This window comes from Hyla sarda, chromosome 5 (genome assembly GCF_029499605.1).
Source record: "Hyla sarda isolate aHylSar1 chromosome 5, aHylSar1.hap1, whole genome shotgun sequence".
In the NCBI taxonomy this organism is placed as follows: domain Eukaryota; kingdom Metazoa; phylum Chordata; class Amphibia; order Anura; family Hylidae; genus Hyla; species Hyla sarda.
Window position 1 is genome coordinate 102,755,204 of NC_079193.1, and position 22,331 is coordinate 102,777,534.

General features: G+C 42.2%; 1 protein-coding gene across 14 annotated transcripts in view; it reads left to right on the forward strand.

Moving 5' to 3' along the window:
* The window catches only part of LRRC3B (leucine rich repeat containing 3B), a 273,318-nt gene extending 257,690 nt beyond the window's left edge, over positions 1-15,628 (forward strand). For 13 of the 14 annotated variants that reach the window (XM_056520028.1, XM_056520018.1, XM_056520027.1 and 10 more), the window contains one exon: positions 14,052-15,628. In XM_056520028.1, the coding sequence (XP_056376003.1) occupies positions 14,195-14,974 (780 nt within the window). In that variant the 5' untranslated portion in view covers positions 14,052-14,194 and the 3' untranslated portion in view covers positions 14,975-15,628. Of the gene's footprint in view, positions 1-7,668; positions 7,694-14,051 lie in introns of those variants that run through there. The other variant, XM_056520031.1, reaches the window with a different exon arrangement.
* The last annotated feature ends 6,703 nt before the right edge of the window (positions 15,629-22,331 follow it).

Consider the following 22,331-nt stretch of genomic DNA (forward strand, 5'->3'; position numbering starts at 1 on the left):
ACTGTGATCAACTTTGATTGCAGTGTCTAAAAGGTTAATGCCAGGCATCAGCCCGATCAATGATGTCTGGCATTAGCCATGGGTCCTGGCTGCTGATAGCAGCCAGAACTGAACAGATATGAAGTGAGCTCAGAGACCTGCCACACAGCCGCTCCATATATCTATGGTGCTGGTCTTTAAGGGGGCTAAAGTTTTGATCAGATCTGATCCACTCTTTTAGAAAACAGAGTGAGTGGCGTATTGGCTCATTTGTAGAGCATTATATGGAGCCCATACAATGCTTGGTTCACTCTGTTGAGAGAGACGGTTTAAAAAAAAAAAGTGCACATTTCTTCGGATGGTTTATTCCTCTTGGTTTCACCGACTGAACTTTCACCAATCAAAATTTCTGATATTTCAATATGACAGCTACACTTTAACTCCAGTACAGAAAATCAATATTCTAACAATTGCTTGTCTTATGTTTGAGTCACCATTTTTTGTACAACATTTGCTGAAGTGGTTACAATAAGGCTGCATTCACATCACGATTTCTCCAATTTCTCCATCCGACCTGAGTACAAGGTTTTTATAACTTAAAATCATATGAAATCGTATATTGTCGGATCCATTGACCTCCATTAAAAAATCGTATCCATTACACACACCGATTTGATCCGCACCCGATTTCACACAATTTTTGTTCAGGTCTGAAATCGTGGTCAACCCCGATTTCAGACCCAAACAAAAATCGTGTGAAATAGGATGCGGATCAAATCTGATGTGTGTAATGGATTCGATTTTTTAATGGAGGTCAATGGATCCGACTATATACGATTTCATATGATTTTAAGTTATAAAAATCGTGTACTCAGGTCGGATGGAAAAATCGTGATGTGAATGCAGCCTAAGTTGTATGTTTGGTATCCGAGACTCTTTGTACACACTGGCCCTGATTTATCAAAATGTGTGAGAGAAAAACTGGAGGGATTTTGCCCACAGCAACCAATCACAGCTCAGCCTTCACTTTACCAGAGCTCATTAGGATATGAAAGCAGAGCTGTGATTGGTTGCTGTGAGTAGAGAAGAGCAAATTTTTAAAAAATTCGATTTGGCCAATTTGCCGAATTTTCCCCAAAAATTTGTTTCGGTCCGAATTTATTTGCGGCAAATCGCTATTAACCTGTTAAGGACCAAAGGCATACCTGTATGTCCTGGGTCCTTTCAAGCAGGTCGGGCATGGCTGTCTAATAACGCGCTATTAACCATTTAGATGTTGATCGCCGTGTCTAAAGTGAAATAACTAATGCCGGTTAGTTCAGGGGGCCGCGGGGAAATTGCGGCATCCCGAACAGCTGTAGGACACCATGAGGGTCCCCTTACCTGCCTCCTGGTGTCCAATCGCCAAATGACTGCTCAGTGCCTGAGATCAAGGCATGAGCATTCAAGCGGCAGAATCATCGATCAATGGTTTCCTATGAGAAACCATTGATCAATGTAAAAGATCAGTGTGTGCAGTGTTATAGCCCCCTATGGGGGCTATAACATTGCAAAAAAAAAAGTGAAAAAAAAAGTTTATAAAGATCATTTAGCTCTTTCTCTAATAAAAGTCTGAATCACGCCCCTTTTCCCATTAAAAAAAAAAAACTGTGTAAATAAAAATAAACATATGTGGTATCACCGCATGCGGAAATGTCCAAATTATAAAAATATATTGTTAATTAAACCGCACGGTCAATGGCGTACGCGCCAATAAATTCCAAAGTCCAAAATAGCGTATTTTTGGTCACTTTTCATATCATGAAAAAATTAATAAAAAGCGATCAAAAAGTCCAATCAATACAAAAATAGCACCGATAAAAACTTCAGATCACGGCGCAAAAAATGAGCCCTGAAACCGCCCAGTACGTGAAAAAATTAAAAAGTTATGAGGGTCAGAATATGACAGTATAAATTTTCCTGCATGTAGTTATGGTTTTTCCAGAAGTACGACAAAATCAAACCTATATAAGTAGGGTATCATTTTAATCGTATGGACCTACACAATAAAGATAAGGTGTCATTTTTACCGAAAAATGTACTGCGTTGAAATGGAAGCCCCCAAAAGTTACAAAATTTAGTTTTTTCTTCAATTTTGTCGCACAATGATTTTTTTTCCCCTTTTCGTCATAGATTTTTGGGTAAAATGACTGATATCACTGCAAATTAGAATTGGTGGTGCAAAAAATAAGTCATGATATGGATTTTTAGGTGCAAAATTGAAAAAGTTTTGATTTTTTAAAGGTAAGGAGAAAAAATTAAAGTGCAAAAATGGAAAAAAAACTGGTCCTTAAGGGGTTAAAAACAGCTATTTCTGGCCTACAGAGAGCCTCAACAGGGGTGTAGAACACTTTGCCTTGCTGTAACACGCATAGGGTGTGTGCTGGGTTAGTGAAATAATACTGTTATTCAGTTTGACATGCAGATTAGAGGTGTCGCTATTAGAATCAATGTTGCAAAGCTGCACAATGACAGAGCCTAAGGGTGACATCAGTATGAGGAGACCATATAGTGGCTGAATGACACAGCGTGGAGGTGGCGGCAGCATGAAGAGACCATATAGTGGCTGAATGACACAGCCTGGAGGTGGCTACAGCATGAGGAGACCATATAGTGGCTGAATGACAGAGCGTGGAGTTGGCAGCAGCATGAAGAGAACATATGATGGCTGAATGACACAGAATGGAGATGGTGGCAGCATGAGGAGACCACATAGTGGCTCAATGACACAGCCTGGAGTTGGTGGCAGCATGAGGAGACCATATAGTGGCTGAATCACACAGTGTGGAGATGGTGGCAGCATGAGGAGACCATATAGTGGCTGAATGACAGAGCGTGGAGTTGGCAGCAGCATGAAGAGAACATATGATGGCTGAATGACACAGAATGGAGATGGTGGCAGCATGAGGAGACCACATAGTGGCTCAATGACACAGTGTGGAGATGGTGGCAGCATGAGGAGACCATATAGTGGCTGAATGACAGCGTGGAGGTGGTGGCAGCATGAGGAGACCATATAGTGATTGAATGACACAGCCTGGAGTTGTCAGCAGCATGAGGAGACCATATAGTGGCTGAATAACAGCGTGGAGTTGGCGGCAGCATGATGAGACCATATAGTGGCTGAATGACACAGCGTGGAGTTGGTGGCAGCATGAGGACACCATATAGTGGCTGAATGACGCAGTGTGGAGTTGACGGCAGCATGAGGAGACCATATAGTTGGCTGAATGACACAGTATGGAGGTGGTGGCAGCATGAGGAGACCATATAGTGGCTGAATGACACAGCGTGGAGGTGGTGGCAGCATAAGGAGACCATATAGTGGCTGAATGACACAGCCTGGAGTTGGCGGCAGCATGCCGAGATCATATAGTGGCTGAATGACACAGCCCGTAGTTGGTGGTAGCATGAGGAGACCATAAAGTGGCTGAATGACCCCACATGGAGTTGGCGGCAGCATGAGGAGAACATTTAGTGGCTGAATGACACAGGCTGTAGTTGGTGGCAGCATCAAGAAGACCATATAGTGGCTTAATTACGCAGCGTGGAGGTGGCGGCAGCATGAGACCATGTAGTGGCTGAATGACACAGCATGGAAGTGGTGGCAGCATGGAGAGAACATATAGTGGCTGAATGACACAGAGTGGAGGTGGCAACAACATGAGGAGACCATATAGTGGATGAATGACACAGCCTGGAGTTGGCGGCGGCATGAGGAGAACATATGGTGACAAAACGAGACAGCCTGGAGCTGGCATCAGCATGAGGAGAACATATGATAGCAGAATGAGATAGCCTGGAGCTGGCATCAACATGAGGAGAACATATGGTGGCAGTATGAGACAGCCTGGAGCTGGCATCAGCATGAGGAGAACATATGGTGGCCGTTTGAGACAGCCAGGAGCTGGCATCAGCAGCATCAGGAGTCATGAAAGTGACCCGGTGACATAGTGGTGCAGTGGGTGGCAATACCAGTACCCGGTGACGAGGTGGGTGAAAATAGGAGAACTTGGCATCAGATGTGTGGCATCAGGCGGGTGGCAGGATCAGAATAGTAGCTGAGGCAGGTAGGCAGAAGAAAATGATCTCTTTTATAAAAGTTTTAGTGTGCACAAGTAAGTATTGAGGATATGCATTACGTAAAACTTAACTTTTAATAATATTGTTAGGATAACAAAAGGAAAGGTGTGCAAAAAACACCATGTGCCACCTACACCACCAAGTACTGATGTGATGCAAAGACATCTAAAAGGTGGAAGGAAAAAACGTATGGTTCAATGTAACCAGTGGAGGTAAAAACTTCCACAGTAAGGTCCTACTCTCGCATTATTCATTCCCGTCTTGACAAGTGTTACTTGCCCTAAAAAGGGCGGCCCCACACAGGAAAGTCTCCCTATTTCCACCTAAAAACCCTGGGAAATGGCAGTGTTTGCAGGTGGAAGTAGGGAGAGGTTCCTGTATGGGGCGGCTCTTTTTAGGACGAGTAACACTTGACAAGTAGGGAATTAATAATGCTAGAGTAGGGCCTTACAAGTTTTTACCCCCACCGGTTACAATGAACCATAAATTGTTCCCTTCCATGTCTTTGCATCACATCAATTCTTGGGTACTGTGTCAAAATTTGGGTACATATATTTTATCCCAAGAAAAGTAAAGTTTTAGCTAATGTATATCCTCAATATTTACTTGAGGTCTGATGTGGAGGAATGTCTGTAACTGGGCAGCAGTGCCTTAAAGGACAACTGCAGCGCAATATACACTTATCCCCTATCTACAAGATAGGGGATAAGTGTTTGATCGCGGGGGTCCGACCGCTGGGACCCCCCACGATCTCCTGTACGGGGCCGCGGCTGTGCCGTGGCTCTTCCGTGCAGGGGGCGTGCCTCCTCCATGCATCTCTATGGGAGAGGCGGGGAGGCAGGGTTCGTGCCTCCCCGGCTCCCCCATAGAACTGTATGGGGACGGGGAGGAGAAGAGGTGTCACCGTCGACCTCTAGGTCGACGCTAAGCACCTTAGCGCTCACTATGAGCGCTAATGGCGGCGCCCCGTTAGGGAGGTCTCGGGGGGGGGTCCCAGCGGTCGGACCCCCCGCGATCAAACTCTTATCCCCTATCTCGTAGATAGGGGATAAGTGTATATTGCGCTGCAGTTGTCCTTTAAAGATGTTTTGCACTGTCCATATTTGTGAAGTGTTGGTGTGGCACCAGTGTCAATCTACTCTGATAAATCAGGCATTGGTGGGTGGAAATCCTGGCTGATCCATGCCTGATTCATCTTCACAAAGGCCAGTCTTTCCACGGCCAACTGAGTGTTACCAGCTGGGGTGTGTCATTGAAGGTGTATTCCAGGTTTGTTTTAATTTGACTATGCTAAAGGGGCTGAAAAGTTAGTGTAGTTTATAATATAGTGTCTGTACCTGTGTGTGATGGTGATTTCGCAATTCTTATGTGATCTTTGCCACAATGTTTATTTTTAACAGCATACATGTTGCAGTGCAGCCTGAGACATTACATCACTAGTCAGGTGTTCAGAGGGAGCCTGTCTGCTTCAATGGTTGGAGCGACCGCTGGGCAGGAAGGAGATCATTCTGGAGTGAATTGCAGTTTTGCTGCAGCCGGAGGCATCCTGGTTAGAAAGCAGTGGTCTATTGTTCACAGCAAAGCATGGAAGGCAGCACACCTGTGCTTCAATGGGTGGAGTGGCTGATGTGTGGAGGGAGAAAATTGACCTCACACTTATAAACAAGGTATTATGGGACTTGGCGTTTGACAGAGGAATTTCAAACAGGAAATAGTCATTTCACAAAAAGATAGCCACAGTGTTATGGTAATCTCACAACATAGCTTTTTAGCTCCAAGACAAGCACAGATCCTTCCTAAGCATGCCCATTACTGTCTGGCTGGTAAGTACTAAAATGACCTTATGGTGGAGAATCCATTTAAAGCTTCTGACACTATCCAGTAAAAGTTAACATTTCCAGACAATGTGGGGACATACGCCCAATTGGTAACACCCAGTTGGCTATTTTGCTATATATTTTGCTATATTAAAAAAAAAAAATTAGGAGTGGTGACAGGCCTTCTGTAACCTCTTAATGACACAGTGCTTTTCCTTCTTTGGGTATTAATTTTTGCTCCCCGTCTTTTAAATTCCATAACTATTGCGATTTTCCATCTATTTTATATCTAAAGGGCTTGTTGTTTTGGGGACTAATTGTAATTTATATTGAATCACATTGACCCGACCATGTAGTTTAATTAACATTATGACCCAGATTTTCTAAGAGTGTAGTGTAGGTTTCTTTGTGGGTTTTAATCCCCCACAATTTTGACAATCCCTGCTACAGGATATTAGCTGTGGCCCCTGATTGTCGATAATGGCATGAAAAAATTTAATAAAACTGTACTTACTCTGAACTTACACCCATTTTGGCACCATTGCTGCTCTGGCATTAAGTGCTAAATGTACAGTAAAAATGTATTGTAATATTCATTTTTATACATGTAGATATAAAGAAATAATGTTATTATGGTAATTGACCTATAAGACCAGTCACAACTTTGTAACCTAGAGATATCATGTTTAATAGCTTAAAAAAGGAGGCCTATAGACTGCCTTTGTATTTGGAGTATGCTATATATCTATGGTGATAGAATATGGCAATTGATGTGGCTTGATATGTATTTCATCTTGTGCCTCTTGTGGCCCATCCGTAACTTTCAGCTGTTTCACTGGATCGTTTAAGCAATATATTATGGAGACAGCATTCCTTTAAGACATCTTTACTATCACTGCAGGCTTAGATACAGGGGCATGCCTTTATTTCTAGTACAGTAGTGGTCTTCTGTGTAATGCAGTCATCAAATAATAGTCAGATAGTAGTACTACAAAGTAAAAATAACCACAGTGCAGTTGAATCCAGTAACTCACAATTGGGGACTTGGGGATTTGGAGGTGGCCACTTTCCCTTTTCTTTGCTATCTATGATGACTTCTTTAAACCATAGCCTGTCTCTGCACACAAACTGATGCTACCCTCCAGTGCCCCTCTTAAACCCCCATGTACAGCAATAATTCTGACACTGTGCCCACTACATAATAATGCCTCATTTGTGCACGCATACAATAGTAAGGCTAGTTTCACACTACCAAAATTCCACTTAGGAATTGGAATTTTCAATGCTGCAGAATACCATTGCTGGCAATGGGATTTCCCTGCACAGTGCACACTATGAAATTTCCGCCACCAGAAGAAAGTACTTGTTCATTCTTTGGGCAGAATCCACTCCACAGACATTGCCGTCATCTGATTCCGTTGGTGCTGATGGCACTCCGAAGCTCTGGATGGAACTTCCTAAATGTTTACCTAGCCTAATATAACTTATGTGCCTACCCCAAAGTCATGACTTCCCCTACGCTTTAACTATCCCCCCTTTGTTTCAATCCACAGAAACCACATCCACATCACCTTGTCTCCCCTAGTAATTATGCCTACTGTGTTTCCTGAATGTACCCTTACTACTTCCATTCTTTCCTTGCTTTCTTCGTCACACTAGGTAGTATGCAGTAGCGTGCACATTATTAATCTTGCTTACCTGTCTCCCCTTGTGTAGCACCATAAAGCACCAAAGAGTAGTAGACAGGAGAGAAGAAATTCAGGACACATATTTAGGTTAATTTTGTAATTTTCTAGCAAATGACAAAATGTTAGACATCTGTTGCTTTTGACATATTTCTTTGTTTTTATGAGACTGTGTGCACATCCATTCCTGTGCTCTGTAGATATAATGATGGTTCTGGTTTCATAGATGTTAATGCATCATAGATATGGTCTCTACCAACTGGAACCAGATAGTGGCAAGACACAATTATTTCATTTATCAGTAATTGTTCACTGTAGATTACAGAGCCTATGCACACAGTATGCAAATGTTGACCAGAGAGCAGTCAAATGTGGAACTAATGTGTCTGCCTGGTATCTGTCGAGCACATGGAAAAGAAACATAAATAAGAACATTACTATCATCACTGAAACGTAATTAACAATAGCAATTTGGAGACCAAACACAATGGGGGAGATTTATCAAAACCTGTGTAGGGAAAAGGTGGTGCAGTTGCCCATAGCAACCAATCGGATTGCTTCTTTCATTTTTAAAGAGGTCTGTGAAAAATGAAAGAAGCAATCTGATTGTTTGCTATGGGCAACTGCACCATTATTTCTCTACACAGTTTTGGTTGAATCTCCCCCGAATTTCCTACATTCCACAGTAACACAGGTTTGGATAAATATCCCTCAAATTTCCTACACTCCACAAGTAAATACAACTAATTTACAATTGATCCCATGTATGCACTGTTAATAGCAATGTTATATTGAAATTTATTAGCATAGTTGTTTATTTTTCATGTTATTATGAGAAGGCACATTTTACTTTGCAAATGTTTTATGATGGATAATTGCTTTTGATTCATATTCAAAGTCAGATTTTGCAGTTAATACAGAGGTATTAAATACAAAAATTGAGCAATCACCTCAATTAAACGATGTTCATTTAACTTTTCATCAACTTGTTTACTTCAGTACAAATGTACAAACTATATAAATATATATATATATATATATATATATGTCCCAAAACATATTTAATGGATGAACATTTTGGCTTAAAACATACCATAAACAAATGAAAGTAAATTATTTTATATAGGGAATCTTTTTTTCCAAATCAAATAGAAGAATACATTATGAATTTGTTTAGTGTTGGGGAAAGAACTGTGGAATAATCTTGCAATTTGCATTTCTAAAACAAACGTAAAAAAGGAAAAAAGCTTACAGACCAGCTTACAGAAAGCAATTATAGCTCCAACAAGAGAGTTGTCAATTGAACCAATGGAAAAAATTATTTAACTCCATTAAATAATGAATTTATGGTGTGGCAAAAGATGTTGGTTGTTCCCAGTAAGCTGTTTGTAATATGTGGTGTTGGTATAAATAAAATGGGAAGATTGTAAAATGTTAAATTAAATAAGATCAAACCATCAGGATAGCAAGCTCAAATCAATATGCCTAAAAATAAAAAATGCTAAATATTTTACTGAACAACAAAAAGAAGGAAGCATGAGTTAATGTTTTTGAAAGAAATATAAGAAATAGTCTGGATGTAATAGAATTTATGGAAAAGCAAACATAAACCAGCACTAACACCTAAACAGCAAGTGGGCTAAACAGAGGAAATCATGGCGTGTGGATTATTACATGAAAGTTATGTTCAGTGACAATCTGAATCTGTATTCACCAAGAAGGTGAATGATGTTGAAACTTTTGTCTTGTATTGCTTTAATAAGACATATAAAGATGATTACCTGAATAAAACAATCACATTCCCCCACTCACTGCATGTCAGGTAATGCTTCAGGAAAGATTACAATATTTACTTCAATAGTCAATGTGCAGGTTTACATAGAAACTTTGGATACTTCTCTTATTCCAAAAAATATTTTGGTGAATTATTGGCTGTTTCACCAGACAGATATTATCTTCAGGAGACTGAGAATGGTGGGTGTCAGGTTGTACACAGTAAAAGGGCTCAAAGTACTTACCCAGCTTTCCCAGCCTCCTAAAGAAAGTATCTGTCTGGTGGAGCAGCCAAATTAGAGACATGATGAGAAGTATATAACCTACTAGAAAATTACACCCATAAGGCAAAAGATAAAACTTAACTTTTACTGAGATAATAATTAAACAATCAGAAAAAGGGTACACATAATTGACATAACATAGAAGGGATGGGGATAAAGGGTACAGGTGATGCCCTAACCTAAAGGGATGGGGATAAAGGGTACAAGTGATGCCCTAACCTAAAGTCCCTAAACACAAATAATCTCCTAAATGCTAAGTGTGGAATGGGGAGAAAGGTACAAAGCAAAATTGTAGTACAATACAATGATTAGTGGCAAAACCTCTCTTGCCAACGCGTTTCACCCCTCACGTTCTGGGGGCTCATCAGGGATAAGAGGAAACCACTTTCATAAAGATAGAGATAAAGATAAATAAAGTGTACCAACAGATGCCATACATTATTTGATACCTTGTTTAAGATAAAAAGGATGATGTAAAAGAGTTTAGATAGGCGTCCACAAAGATAAATAGACAGATAGAGTCAGTGTCAGTCAGTCATCTGTACGTCAAATAGATACCCCAATAGTAAGATGAAATGTTAGATAGGAGTATCAGCACAATATAGTACAATGTTATAAAATGTTAGTAGAACATTAGTACAACTTTGATGCAGTAATATAACATCAGTACCGAGTTTTATTTACAGATATAGGACCATAGGTGTATGACCAAAAGAACATCAAGCTGTAGATGTATTCAGTTGATAAGGCCACACTGTCAAAAGAAAAAAACACATATATGTGTTTTAAATAAATAAAAATAAAAGGTTATAGTATTCTTCCTAGCAAGTTAGGTTACATGTACTTACCCCTATCCTAATTTGGTAATGAAGAATGACTCAAGCATCAGATAATGGATGGAAGATACCAACTCCTACAACACAGTTCAAGCATGATAAACCGTATAAATAAAGGTGCCAGAAAAAGAGGGATTTCAAATGTAATGTGAGTGCCAATAGTGAAAAAAGCTTACCGGTACCTAGCGAAATTGCACAAGGTAGATACACGGCGGATGACATGGATAGCTATGCATTGATCTTGGCCCCTATAAAAGACAGACCCAGTAACCTAGGAGGAGTATGGGTATACATAAATGGATTCATTCAAAAAAAAATTAATATGATTCACATGAATTATGTTCCTTTTTTCTCTTTATCCTTCTCCCCATACTCTCTGTTCTCCCATCCCTCCAATTTCCAGTGATTCTTTGATATAATATATTATCATTTATTCTAGCTATTATGGACACTACATCTAGTGCCCATATCTATTATCTTAATATCATAATTATCTAATCTGAATTTTCATAGGTGTCCACTGGGCCAGATTTTATAAAATGATCATCTTGTGCCAATATGTGTATAATTCTCTGTGTATCTTTTTAACATTCATATTCCATTCAGTGCCACATATTATATATATATCCTGTATGTCTTCTATTCCACTGCAACCTTAGTGGACAGAGATAGGCAGCTTCTGCTCTGTGGAACGCAATGTGCGTTTCACCTAAACTGCCACTAGGTTCGCATGGACCATCGCAACCAAAGTAAACGGAGACAGGCAGCTTATGCTCTGTGGAACGCAATGTGCGTTCCACTTGGTTTGATATGCCTTCGAGTACATCAGGCACCAGCGCCGGCATCTGCGCTATTGGAGCAGGAAGCTCACGGTCTGCAGAGCGCATGATGCGTTCCACAGTACCGGATATGCCTTTGCTGCGCATTTGCACACTCGGGTATATGCGCTAATATTACAGGAAGTTCAGGGTCTGTGGAACGCATGTTGCGTTCCACAATTACCGGAAATGCCTTGCGGTGCATCTGTGCACTTGAGTGTATGCCATCAAGCCTGAACATTGTCTATTAGCTGTGGAACGCATCATGCGTTCCACAAACCGGAACTGACGGGCTACACAAGCGCCTGTGTGCATATAAGCTGCAGGGCACCACAGGTTGTTACACGGCATCCTCGTGGCTCACACAGGCTCAAGGCATTTATCAGGTCAGTTCACCTTATTCATTTTGCCACTTATTTCACTCACCTTCTTCACCTCTCCAGGCCTTTTTGTGGTTCATACCTATTATGTTTCCTGCTCCACAGTGTGCCTCGATGGGACATTGATTCCCTAACAGGGTCCTAATATACGAGATACCTGGTTCTTATCCTATCTTTCTACACCAGCCTCATTGTTTAGGTAAGCAACCCCCCCCCCCCCCCACTCTTTCTTTCTCTGAGTTACCCTGTGGGGCTGTATCATCTAAGGCCTATGCAAATTTTTAATGAATCCATTTATGTATACCCATCCTCCTCCTAGGTTACTGGGTCTGTCTGTTATAGAGGCCAAGATTAATGCATAGCTACCCATACAGACCCCTGTTCTGTCATCCGCCGTGTATCTACCTTGTGCAAATTCGCTAGGTAAACTTTTTTCACTATTGGCACTCACATTACATTTGAAATCCCTCTTTTTCTGGCACCTTTATTTATACGGTTTATCATGCTTGAACTGTGTTGTAGGAGTTGGTATCTTCCATCCATTATCTGATGCTTGAGTCATGCTTCATTACCCAATTAGGATAGGAGTAAGTACATGTAACCTAACTTGCTAGGAAGAATACTATGACCTTTTATTTTTTTTTATTTAAAACACATATATGTGTTTTTTTCTTTTGACAGTGTGGCCTTATCAACTGAATACATCTACAGCTTGATGTTCTTTTGGTCACACACCTATGGTCCTATATCTGTAAATGAAACTGGGTACTGATGTTATATCACTGAATCAAAGTAGTACTGATGTTCTACTAACATTTATTAACATTGTACTATATTGTGCTGATACTCCTATCTAACATTACATCTTACTATTGGGGTATCTATTTGACGCACAGATGACTCTGGCGAACACTGACTCTCTGTCTATTTATCTTTGTGGACGCCTATCTAAACTCTTTTACATCATCTTTTTTTATCTTAAACAAGGTATCAAATAATTTATGGCATCTGTTGGTACACTTTATTTATCTTTATCTCTATCTTTATGAATGTGGTTTCCTCTTATCCCTCATGTGAAATGCGTTGGCAAGAGAGGTTTTCCCACTAATCATTGTATCGTACTACAATTTTGCTTTGTACCTTTCTCCCCATTCCACACTTAGCATTTAGGAGATTATTTGTGTTTAGGGACTTTAGGTTAGGGCATCACCTGTACCCTCTATCCCCATCCCTTCTATGTTATGTCAATTAAGTGTACCCTATTTCCGGTTGCTTAATTTTTATCTCAGTAAAAGTTAAGTTTTATCTTTTGCCTTATGTGTGTAATTTTCTACTAGGTTATATATATTTACACGTTCACCTAGGGCTGTTCATTATACTGGGTCCTGATTACCCTTAATATTTGTCAGAAGTGGGTTTATAACATGATGAGAAGTGGCAGGTATCACTTAACTGTTGTCTTTTGTAATTGGAATTCATTTAAATATTTAGTTAGTTAATTATATATTGATTATTTAAAGTGTGAAAATGCCTCCAATAAAACGTAAAGCTATAGGCCAGGTGCAAAATATAATAGAACTGTGTTACTTTTTCTATCCCATAAGGTTTAGGTAGGAACTATGAGCAACGCTGAATACTCTGCTAGTATATATTAAAATATTTAACCTTATGTACTATACAAGTTTGACTACATTAGTTAAAATGGAAATACCCCTTTAATAAACATGTGTAAAAAATAAAATTTATATTTAAAAAGTGAATTTAAAATAAAAATGTACCTTTAAGCAAACTATTTATAAATTTATGGATCAGATATAAAAACACAAACAATGGGTAAGTTAAATTTATTAGAGCTACAGCACTTGTGACTAAAGTGTAGATACAAACTAATCTCTTATTATGCATTGTAAATACATTTTCCTGGTTTTGCTACATTTTATGTTGGTCCTCTATGGTGCAAGTTGTGAATTATGAAAATCTACTCTGCTTCTTCAAACAAAAATACATTCTTTAATGTTCTTTACCTGCCAAGTTCTAATGAGCCTTTAAGCTGATTGCCAGTGGCCAGATTGACAGAGTATTGAACACTGACTTTCAGGGTTACAGCCATATAATGCAAGATTAATGCTAGACCTTAGCGAGTGACAGATATTGGCATAAACAATTGCCATAGTTCAGTTATAGGGAAGAAAAATTAGCAAATTAAAAAGATTGTTAGTAGTGACTTATACAGTCTAATTTATCCTGACTGTCATGAATGTTTTCACAACATATTTTCACACACATTTTAAATGATGTTAATGCAGGTATACAGGTGGACTTTTAACCATACTAACTATTATGTTTTTTTTCTCTAGGTGACTTCCCTGAACTGATGAGTGCTACCGTCCTCCTTTCAAAGAACTCTAAAAAATGAAGCTGCATCTATGCTTTGGCACATCTTTTATTACTTCTTTTGGGTAAATGAGGAGTAGTCATGTTATTATGCTGACATCTCAGCATGAATTTGGTAGACCTGTGGCTAACACGTTCTCTCTCCATGTGTCTGCTTCTACAAAGCTTTGTTCTGATGATACTGTGCTTTCATTCTGCCAGTATGTGTCCCAAAGGCTGTCTTTGCTCTCATTCCGGAGGCTTAAATGTCAGCTGCAGTAATGCAAATCTCAAGGAAATACCTAGAGACATTCCCCCTGAAACTGTTTTACTCTACCTAGACTCCAATCAGATAACCTCTATCCCTAATGAGATTTTTAAAGATCTCCATCAGCTCAAAGTTCTCAACTTATCCAAAAACGCCATCGAATTTATAGATGAACACTCTTTTAAAGGAGTAGCAGAGACCCTGCAGACTCTAGATCTGTCAGATAACCAGATTGTAAGTGTCCATGAAAATGCTTTTAATAACTTGAAGGCAAGGGCCCGTATTGCTAACAACCCCTGGCATTGTGACTGTACTCTTCAGCAAGTTTTGCGAAGCATGGCATCTAATCACGAGACTGCCAGCAATGTAATCTGCAAAACAGCTGTGCTGGATGAACATGCGGGACGGGCATTCCTGACTAATGCTAATGATGCCGATCTCTGCAATCTTCCTAAAAGGACAACAGATTATGCCATGTTGGTCACTATGTTTGGCTGGTTCACCATGGTGATATCATATGTGGTATACTACGTACGACAAAACCAAGAAGATGCAAGACGGCATCTTGAATACTTGAAATCCCTGCCAAGCAGGCAAAAAAAACCTGATGAAGCTGATGACATTAGCACTGTGGTATAGTATTTGATGCAGGCTTAGGCAATTTGTGGTTCAGCCAGAGACATAGCAGAAAATGCCAAGTTCTTTGGGCTAACAAAAGCTGGAAAGCCACACGCTGCCTACCCCCGATCTAACGTATCAAAGACTGAGAGAAGATTTTGGTAATAGATCAGATTTCATTAGAACAAACCAGTTTAGTTCTAATGTTTGTTGTAAACCTTTTTGCCTTTTTGAGAATATCTACAGTAGCAAATTTTATGCCACTGTTATAAAAACAATACAACAGTACAAGATAACCTTTGTCTGGATGGTACGCAGTTGTCTCTTTGATGGTATTCCAATCAACTTAATTAACTACTTAGTACATTATCATAACTTAGAATGCATTTCACTATTTAATATTGAAATATTTATTTTTTTAATTTCTAAGAAAATAAAGGCTTAACTTTAAACTGTGTAATACATAGTTAACTTGATCAATCGTTCTTTAATATATAATAAATGACTGGGTTAACTGATTTATTTTTATAGGTTAGTAACCATTATGCAAAATTGGTATTGGTTTAATATAAAATACAATGGGCAGTAAGAAATTAATATGAGTTCTTTTTATATTCCTTCCAAGTTTATATATAATATATATATATATATATATATATATATATATATATATATGTATATAGAAAACTGGTCAGCCATAACATTCCCACCAACTGCTTTATATTGTGTCCCTCCCTCCTACACACACACACACACACACACACTTCCATCAACATGAGAGGGTATTCTTCCACAACATTGTTTAAGTTGGTGGTACCTGTCAAAGTAATGTACACATAAAGCCATAATCCACACACTTGCCTTCTTCCACTACTGCATCATGGCCCCATCTCTTCACCAGGTAGCTTTTCTGTGGGAACTAATCTTTGCTCCTCTCATTCATCTGTGAGACTTGGGCTTATGATCTTGTTGGTGGTTGTTGTAGGTACTAACCACTGTATCCTAGGAACACCCCACAAGTCCTGACAGTTTGGAGATGCTCTCATCCAGTCTTCTACCCATCACAATTTGGCCCAAAATCTCTCAGATACTTACACTCACCCACTTTCCAAAACATAAATCTCTGACTGTTCAGTTGCGTCTTAATATATCCCATCCATTGACAGTGATTTGAATGTTATGACTGATCAGTGTAAGTATACTTGTAGTATATATACATGGCAATGTACTAGTTTGTAACAGAACCATGGCTCCAGTCACAGACATTTTTGTCAGTAACATGTTTCGGTTATATTTGTGGGTGTTAACAATGAATGTAGGGTAACCTGCAGACACACATTGGCGTAAATGCACTGCAAATTAGATGGTCTAGACATGTTGAAATCAGCTTATATTCTAAAACTGTAGTTATGTACAACCCTAGTACATTGCCTCAACAATACGGTTTGTCTAATATGAGTCACTTTTGTCTTAAGCCAGAGAACACCTAGTATTCACAGAGAGGTGTTTTATTACCAACGTTTTCCCCTGCAGGAAATAAACAACTATGGGGAACAATTTTTTGTGAGCCCTTCACATGCTATGTGTAACCGAATCAATTATAGTAATGCAAGTTTCTTGCCTTTTTATCAATAAAAATCTCAACACAAACTGTGATGTAGTGTATAATGATTTTTGTTTCTAATCAGTCTAAATGGGACTTGTCCTTATTTTATTATTAATGCATACAACTAATATAAAGTTTGTTTGTTTTCACCACCGATTTTATATAACGATTTTTAACCACTTGTTATTTGCAGTCATCAAGGCATTTGGTATGTTATATTTAAAGCAATTGAATACTTTGATGACAATGATGATAATGATCTAAAAAAAAACAATGATATGATGCTAAATGGGAAAAATGCACCTTAGAAACAACTACTGACATGTCAACTCAATATGCAATACATTTCTTAAAGTGTACCTGTCATGAGCAAAAACTTTTTCATGGAAAATAACATTATATGTATACAGTGACCCCCCCCTCTGACCTACGATGGCCCCGACATATGATCAAATCGACATACGATGGCCTCTCATGTCAGCATCGACATACGATGCTTTTTTATGTCGGGGCCATCGCATTAAGTGCTATCCGGTAGCGCAAAATGCTTAAGCTGCTGCCGGATAGCAGCTTAATGTTCCCCGTGTGGTTCCCGTAAGTATTACTTACCCCTCCACGATGCTCGGGGTGCCCTCCGGGTCCAGCGCTGGTCTTCCGGTGTCTTCTCGGCCCTCTCCGATGACGTCTATACGCTGCTGCGCACGTCATCCAATAGGAATGGCGTACGCAGCGGCGTAATGACTTCGCTACGCAGGCCCAGTAAGGCCTTGCGGAAGACAGCAGAGGACCGGAGAAGACAGCGGAGGACCGGAGAAGACCAGGAGAGCCCAGCAGAGGCCCGGGGTCACCATCGGGAGCTGCGGGGACACCATCGCAAGCGGCGGGGACAGGTGAGTACAGCTTCCTATACTTAACATTGCACGAATCCCTCAACATACCATGGATTCGACAAACGATGGCTCGTTTGGAATGAATTACCATCGTATGTTGAGGGACCACTGTATTTGTAATATATATATTGGTTAAAAAAATGTGTATATTTTTGTCTGTGCATCTATACAGGAAGTGTGGGTGGACAAGCAGGGCTCTGTGCAGTGAGGCTCTGTGACATTCTCCTAGTTCACACATCAGGATTATTGACAAGCCGGAAGCCTGTACAGAGCCCTGCTTTTCCACCCACACTTCCTGTGCTTGGTCTACTCACAGAGACACACTGCAGGGACAGCATTTTTTCACCCAAAAATATACAATGTTTTTAACCAATGTATATTACAAATATACATATTGTTACGCCTAGCGCTCCGGGTCCCCGCTCCTCCCCGGAGCGCTCACGGCGTCTTTCTCCCTGCAGCGCCCCGGTCAGTCCCGCTGACCGGGAGCGCTGCACTGTCATGGCCGTCGGGGATGCGATTCGCACAGCGGGACGCGCCCGCTCGCGAATCGCATCCCAGGTCACTTACCCGTCCCGGTCCCCTGCTGTCATGTGCTGGCGCGCGCGGCTCCGCTCTCTAGGGCGCGCGCGCGCCAGCTCTCTGAGACTTAAAGGGCCAGTGCACCAATGATTGGTGCCTGGCCCAATTAGCTTAATTGGCTTCCACCTGCTCCCTGGCTATATCTGATCTCCTCCCATGCACTCCCTTGCCGGATCTTGTTGCCTTGTGCCAGTGAAAGCGTTTAGTGTGTCCAAAGCCTGTGTTACCTGAACTTCTGCTATCCATCCTGACTACGAACCTTGCCGCCTACCCCCGACCTTCTGCTACGTCTGACCTTGCCTCTGCCTAGTCCTTCTGTCCCACGCCTTCTCAGCAGTCAGTGAGGTTGAGCCGTTGCTAGTGGATACGACCTGGTTGCTACTGCCGCAGCAAGACCATCCCGCTTTGCGGCGGGCTCTGGTGAAAACCAGTAGCCTCTTAGAACCGGTCCACTAGCACGGTCCACGCCAATCCCTCGCTGACACAGAGGATCCACTACCTGTAAGCCGAATCGTGACAGTAGATCCGGCCATGGATCCCGCTGAGGTGCCGCTGCCAAGTCTCACTGATCTTCCCACGGTGGTCGCTCAGCAATCGCAGCAGATTGCCCAACAAGGACAGCAGCTGTCGCAGTTGACCGCCATGTTACAGCAACTTCTGCCTCTGCTACAGCAGCAACCATCTCCTCCGCCAGCTCCTGCACCTCCTCCTCAGCGAGTGGCCGCTCCTAACCTCCGCTTGTCCCTGCTGGACAAATTTGATGGGGACTCTAAACTCTGCCGTGGATTTTTGTCTCAGTGTTCCCTGCATATGGAGATGTTGTCGGACTTGTTTCCTACAGAACGGTCTAAGGTGGCGTTCGTAGTAAGCCTTCTTTCAGGAAAGGCCTTGTCTTGGGCCACACCGCTCTGGGACCGCAATGATCCTGCCACAGCCACAGTCCAGTCCTTCTTCGCTGAAGTCCGGAGTGTCTTCGAGGAGCCAGCCCGAGCTTCTTCTGCCGAGACTGCCCTGTTGAACCTGGTCCAGGGTAATTCTTCAGTGGGCGAGTACGCCATCCAATTTCGTACTCTTGCTTCCGAGTTATCATGGAATAACGAGGCTCTCTGCGCGACCTTTAAAAAAGGCCTATCCAGTCGCATCAAGGATGTGCTGGCCGCACGAGAGATTCCTGCCAACCTCCAAGAACTCATCCATTTGGCTACCCGCATTGACATGCGTTTTTCTGAGCGACACCAAGAGCTCCGCCAGGAAAAAGACTTAGATCTCTGGGCACCTCTCCCACAGCATCCTTTGCAGTCTACGCCTGGGCCTCCCGCCGAGGAGGCCATGCAAGTGGATCGGTCTCGCCTGACCCAGGAAGAGAGGAATCGCCGTAGAGAAGAAAATCTCTGTCTGTACTGTGCCAGTACCGAGCATTTCTTGGTGGATTGCCCTATCCGTCCTCCACGCCTGGGAAACGCACGAACGCACCCAGCTCACGTGGGTGTGGCGTCTCTTGGTTCTAAGTCTGCTTCTTCACGTCTCACGGTGCCCGTGCGGATTTCTCCTTCAGCCAACTCCTCCCTTTCAGCCGTGGCCTGCTTGGACTCTGGTGCCTCTGGGAATTTTATTTTGGAGTCCTTTGTGAATAAATTCAGCATCCCGGTGACCCGTCTCGTTAAGCCGCTCTACATTTCCGCGGTCAACGGAGTCAGATTGGATTGCACCGTGCGTTACCGCACAGAACCCCTCCTGATGTCTATTGGACCCCACCACGAAAGGATTGAGCTCTTCGTTCTCCCCAACTGTACCTCTGAGGTCCTCCTCGGTCTGCCATGGCTCCGGCTTCATTCTCCCACCCTTGATTGGACTACCGGGGAGATCAAGAACTGGGACTCTGCCTGCCACAGGAAGTGCCTCTCCCCCCCCTCCCAGTCCCGTCAGGCAAGCCTCTGTGCCTCCTCATGGCTCCCGTCCTTGTGTCTCCCTGCCCCGTGCCAAGCTTCACCCTCTGCCCTCCCTCCCCATTCCAACTCCTGCTGTACTGCCTGCCGTTGAGGAAACCCTCCATTCTTTCCCGGTGTCCTCATCCCAGGGGAGGCAGTCACCGGACAAAAAAAAGGGGAGACCTAAGGGGGGGGTACTGTTACGCCTAGCGCTCCGGGTCCCCGCTCCTCCCCGGAGCGCTCACGGCGTCTTTCTCCCTGCAGCGCCCCGGTCAGTCCCGCTGACCGGGAGCGCTGCACTGTCATGGCCGTCGGGGATGCGATTCGCACAGCGGGACGCGCCCGCTCGCGAATCGCATCCCAGGTCACTTACCCGTCCCGGTCCCCTGCTGTCATGTGCTGGCGCGCGCGGCTCCGCTCTCTAGGGCGCGCGTGCGCCAGCTCTCTGAGACTTAAAGGGCCAGTGCACCAATGATTGGTGCCTGGCCCAATTAGCTTAATTGGCTTCCACCTGCTCCCTGGCTATATCTGATCTCCTCCCATGCACTCCCTTGCCGGATCTTGTTGCCTTGTGCCAGTGAAAGCGTTTAGTGTGTCCAAAGCCTGTGTTACCTGAACTTCTGCTATCCATCCTGACTACGAACCTTGCCGCCTGCCCCCGACCTTCTGCTACGTCTGACCTTGCCTCTGCCTAGTCCTTCTGTCCCACGCCTTCTCAGCAGTCAGTGAGGTTGAGCTGTTGCTAGTGGATACGACCTGGTTGCTACTGCCGCAGCAAGACCATCCCGCTTTGCGGCGGGCTCTGGTGAAAACCAGTAGCCTCTTAGAACCGGTCCACTAGCACGGTCCACGCCAATCCCTCGCTGACACAGAGGATCCACTACCTGTAAGCCGAATCGTGACACATATAATGGTATTATCTACATTATATAAAAAAAAATTGCTAACAACAGGTACACTTTAAGCAGCTGAACCACTGTTGTGTTTATATAATTCAAATATAATAAAGACAAAAGTAGGGACAGAAATTTTTGACTGGGGTTTAGAAAACACTGTACCCCTTATGATTTAATAATCAGCTGCAGTCTGAGACCTTCAATAATGGCATCTTCTAAGTCAGGTGATTGATTACATTTATATTTTTACTTTAAGAGAGATTTCTTTATAGTATTTAAAAAATTATGAATTTATAAACTTTAAAGTGAACTGTTTTATAAATATAAAATCACTATGTTTTTTTTTCTATGATCTCATGTAAATTAAATGTTTCATGTGTAGGGTGGAAGAAGCAGAGTGCTGTAGGACTTTCCTGACTGTAGGTGGCAGTACATTTCATGGCAGCAAGCAGTAAGGAGTGACAGATGATAGGGTACAGGGGAAGAGGATTGATCTGTGAGACAGGACAGCGGCAGGCGACCCATTAACCCATTCACTGCCCTGGACTAACAATGATTGGCGTATCATCCTTTTTCTTTCCTAGAGCAGCTAGAATCTTTAAATCTTTCCTGTCTTTGACCACCAAGAATCTGCCCATTTTCTACACAACAAATTAACATATCTGGTATGATTTTATGCAGAAACTAATAATCTCTTAAGGATGCAGGGCGTACCCGTAAGCCCTGCGCCCTGTCCCGGTCTATAACGCGGGTTCACGCCGTGACCCCGCATCACAGTGGGTCGATCCCAGTGGCTAATGAAAGCTCGGACCCTGGACTAATAGCGTGTGGCACCGAACGTTGTGCCATGCGCTATTAACCCAATAGACGCAGCGATTAAAGTTGATCGCCGTGTCTAAAGTTGAAAGAATTGTATCCCGGCAGCTCAGTCGGGCCCGATCAGCTAGGAAGGTCCCCTTCCAGCTTCCTCAGCGTCTGATCGGCGATTGACTTCTTCATGCCTGAGATCCTGGCAGGAGAAGTCAAGCCCCGATCACACTGATCATCCGCATGTAGTTCTATGCTCAGTGTTAGGAATCAATGTAATGCATGGCATTACATAGCAAAAAAAAAAAAAGGGAGGGGAAAAGTTACTAATGATGAATTAACCCCTTCCCTAATAAAAGTAATAATCACCCTCCTTTTCCCATTTTCCCCCAAAAACTGTAAATAAAATAAGCATATGTGGTATCACCACGTGCGGAAATGTCCGAACTATAAAAATATATCTATGCCTATATACGAGCAACTGTACGGAAAAAACCCTACACATACAGGTTGTACTGAAAATTATTTAGCAAATCTTTATTGGCATTTCAAAAAAGTTAAAAAACACTGTATGTCTGAAAATAACGCTACAGGAAGATAAGAAAAAAAAAGATAAAGGAGACATATAACATGCACACATGTAGTTAGAGAATGTGCAAAGGTGCTATA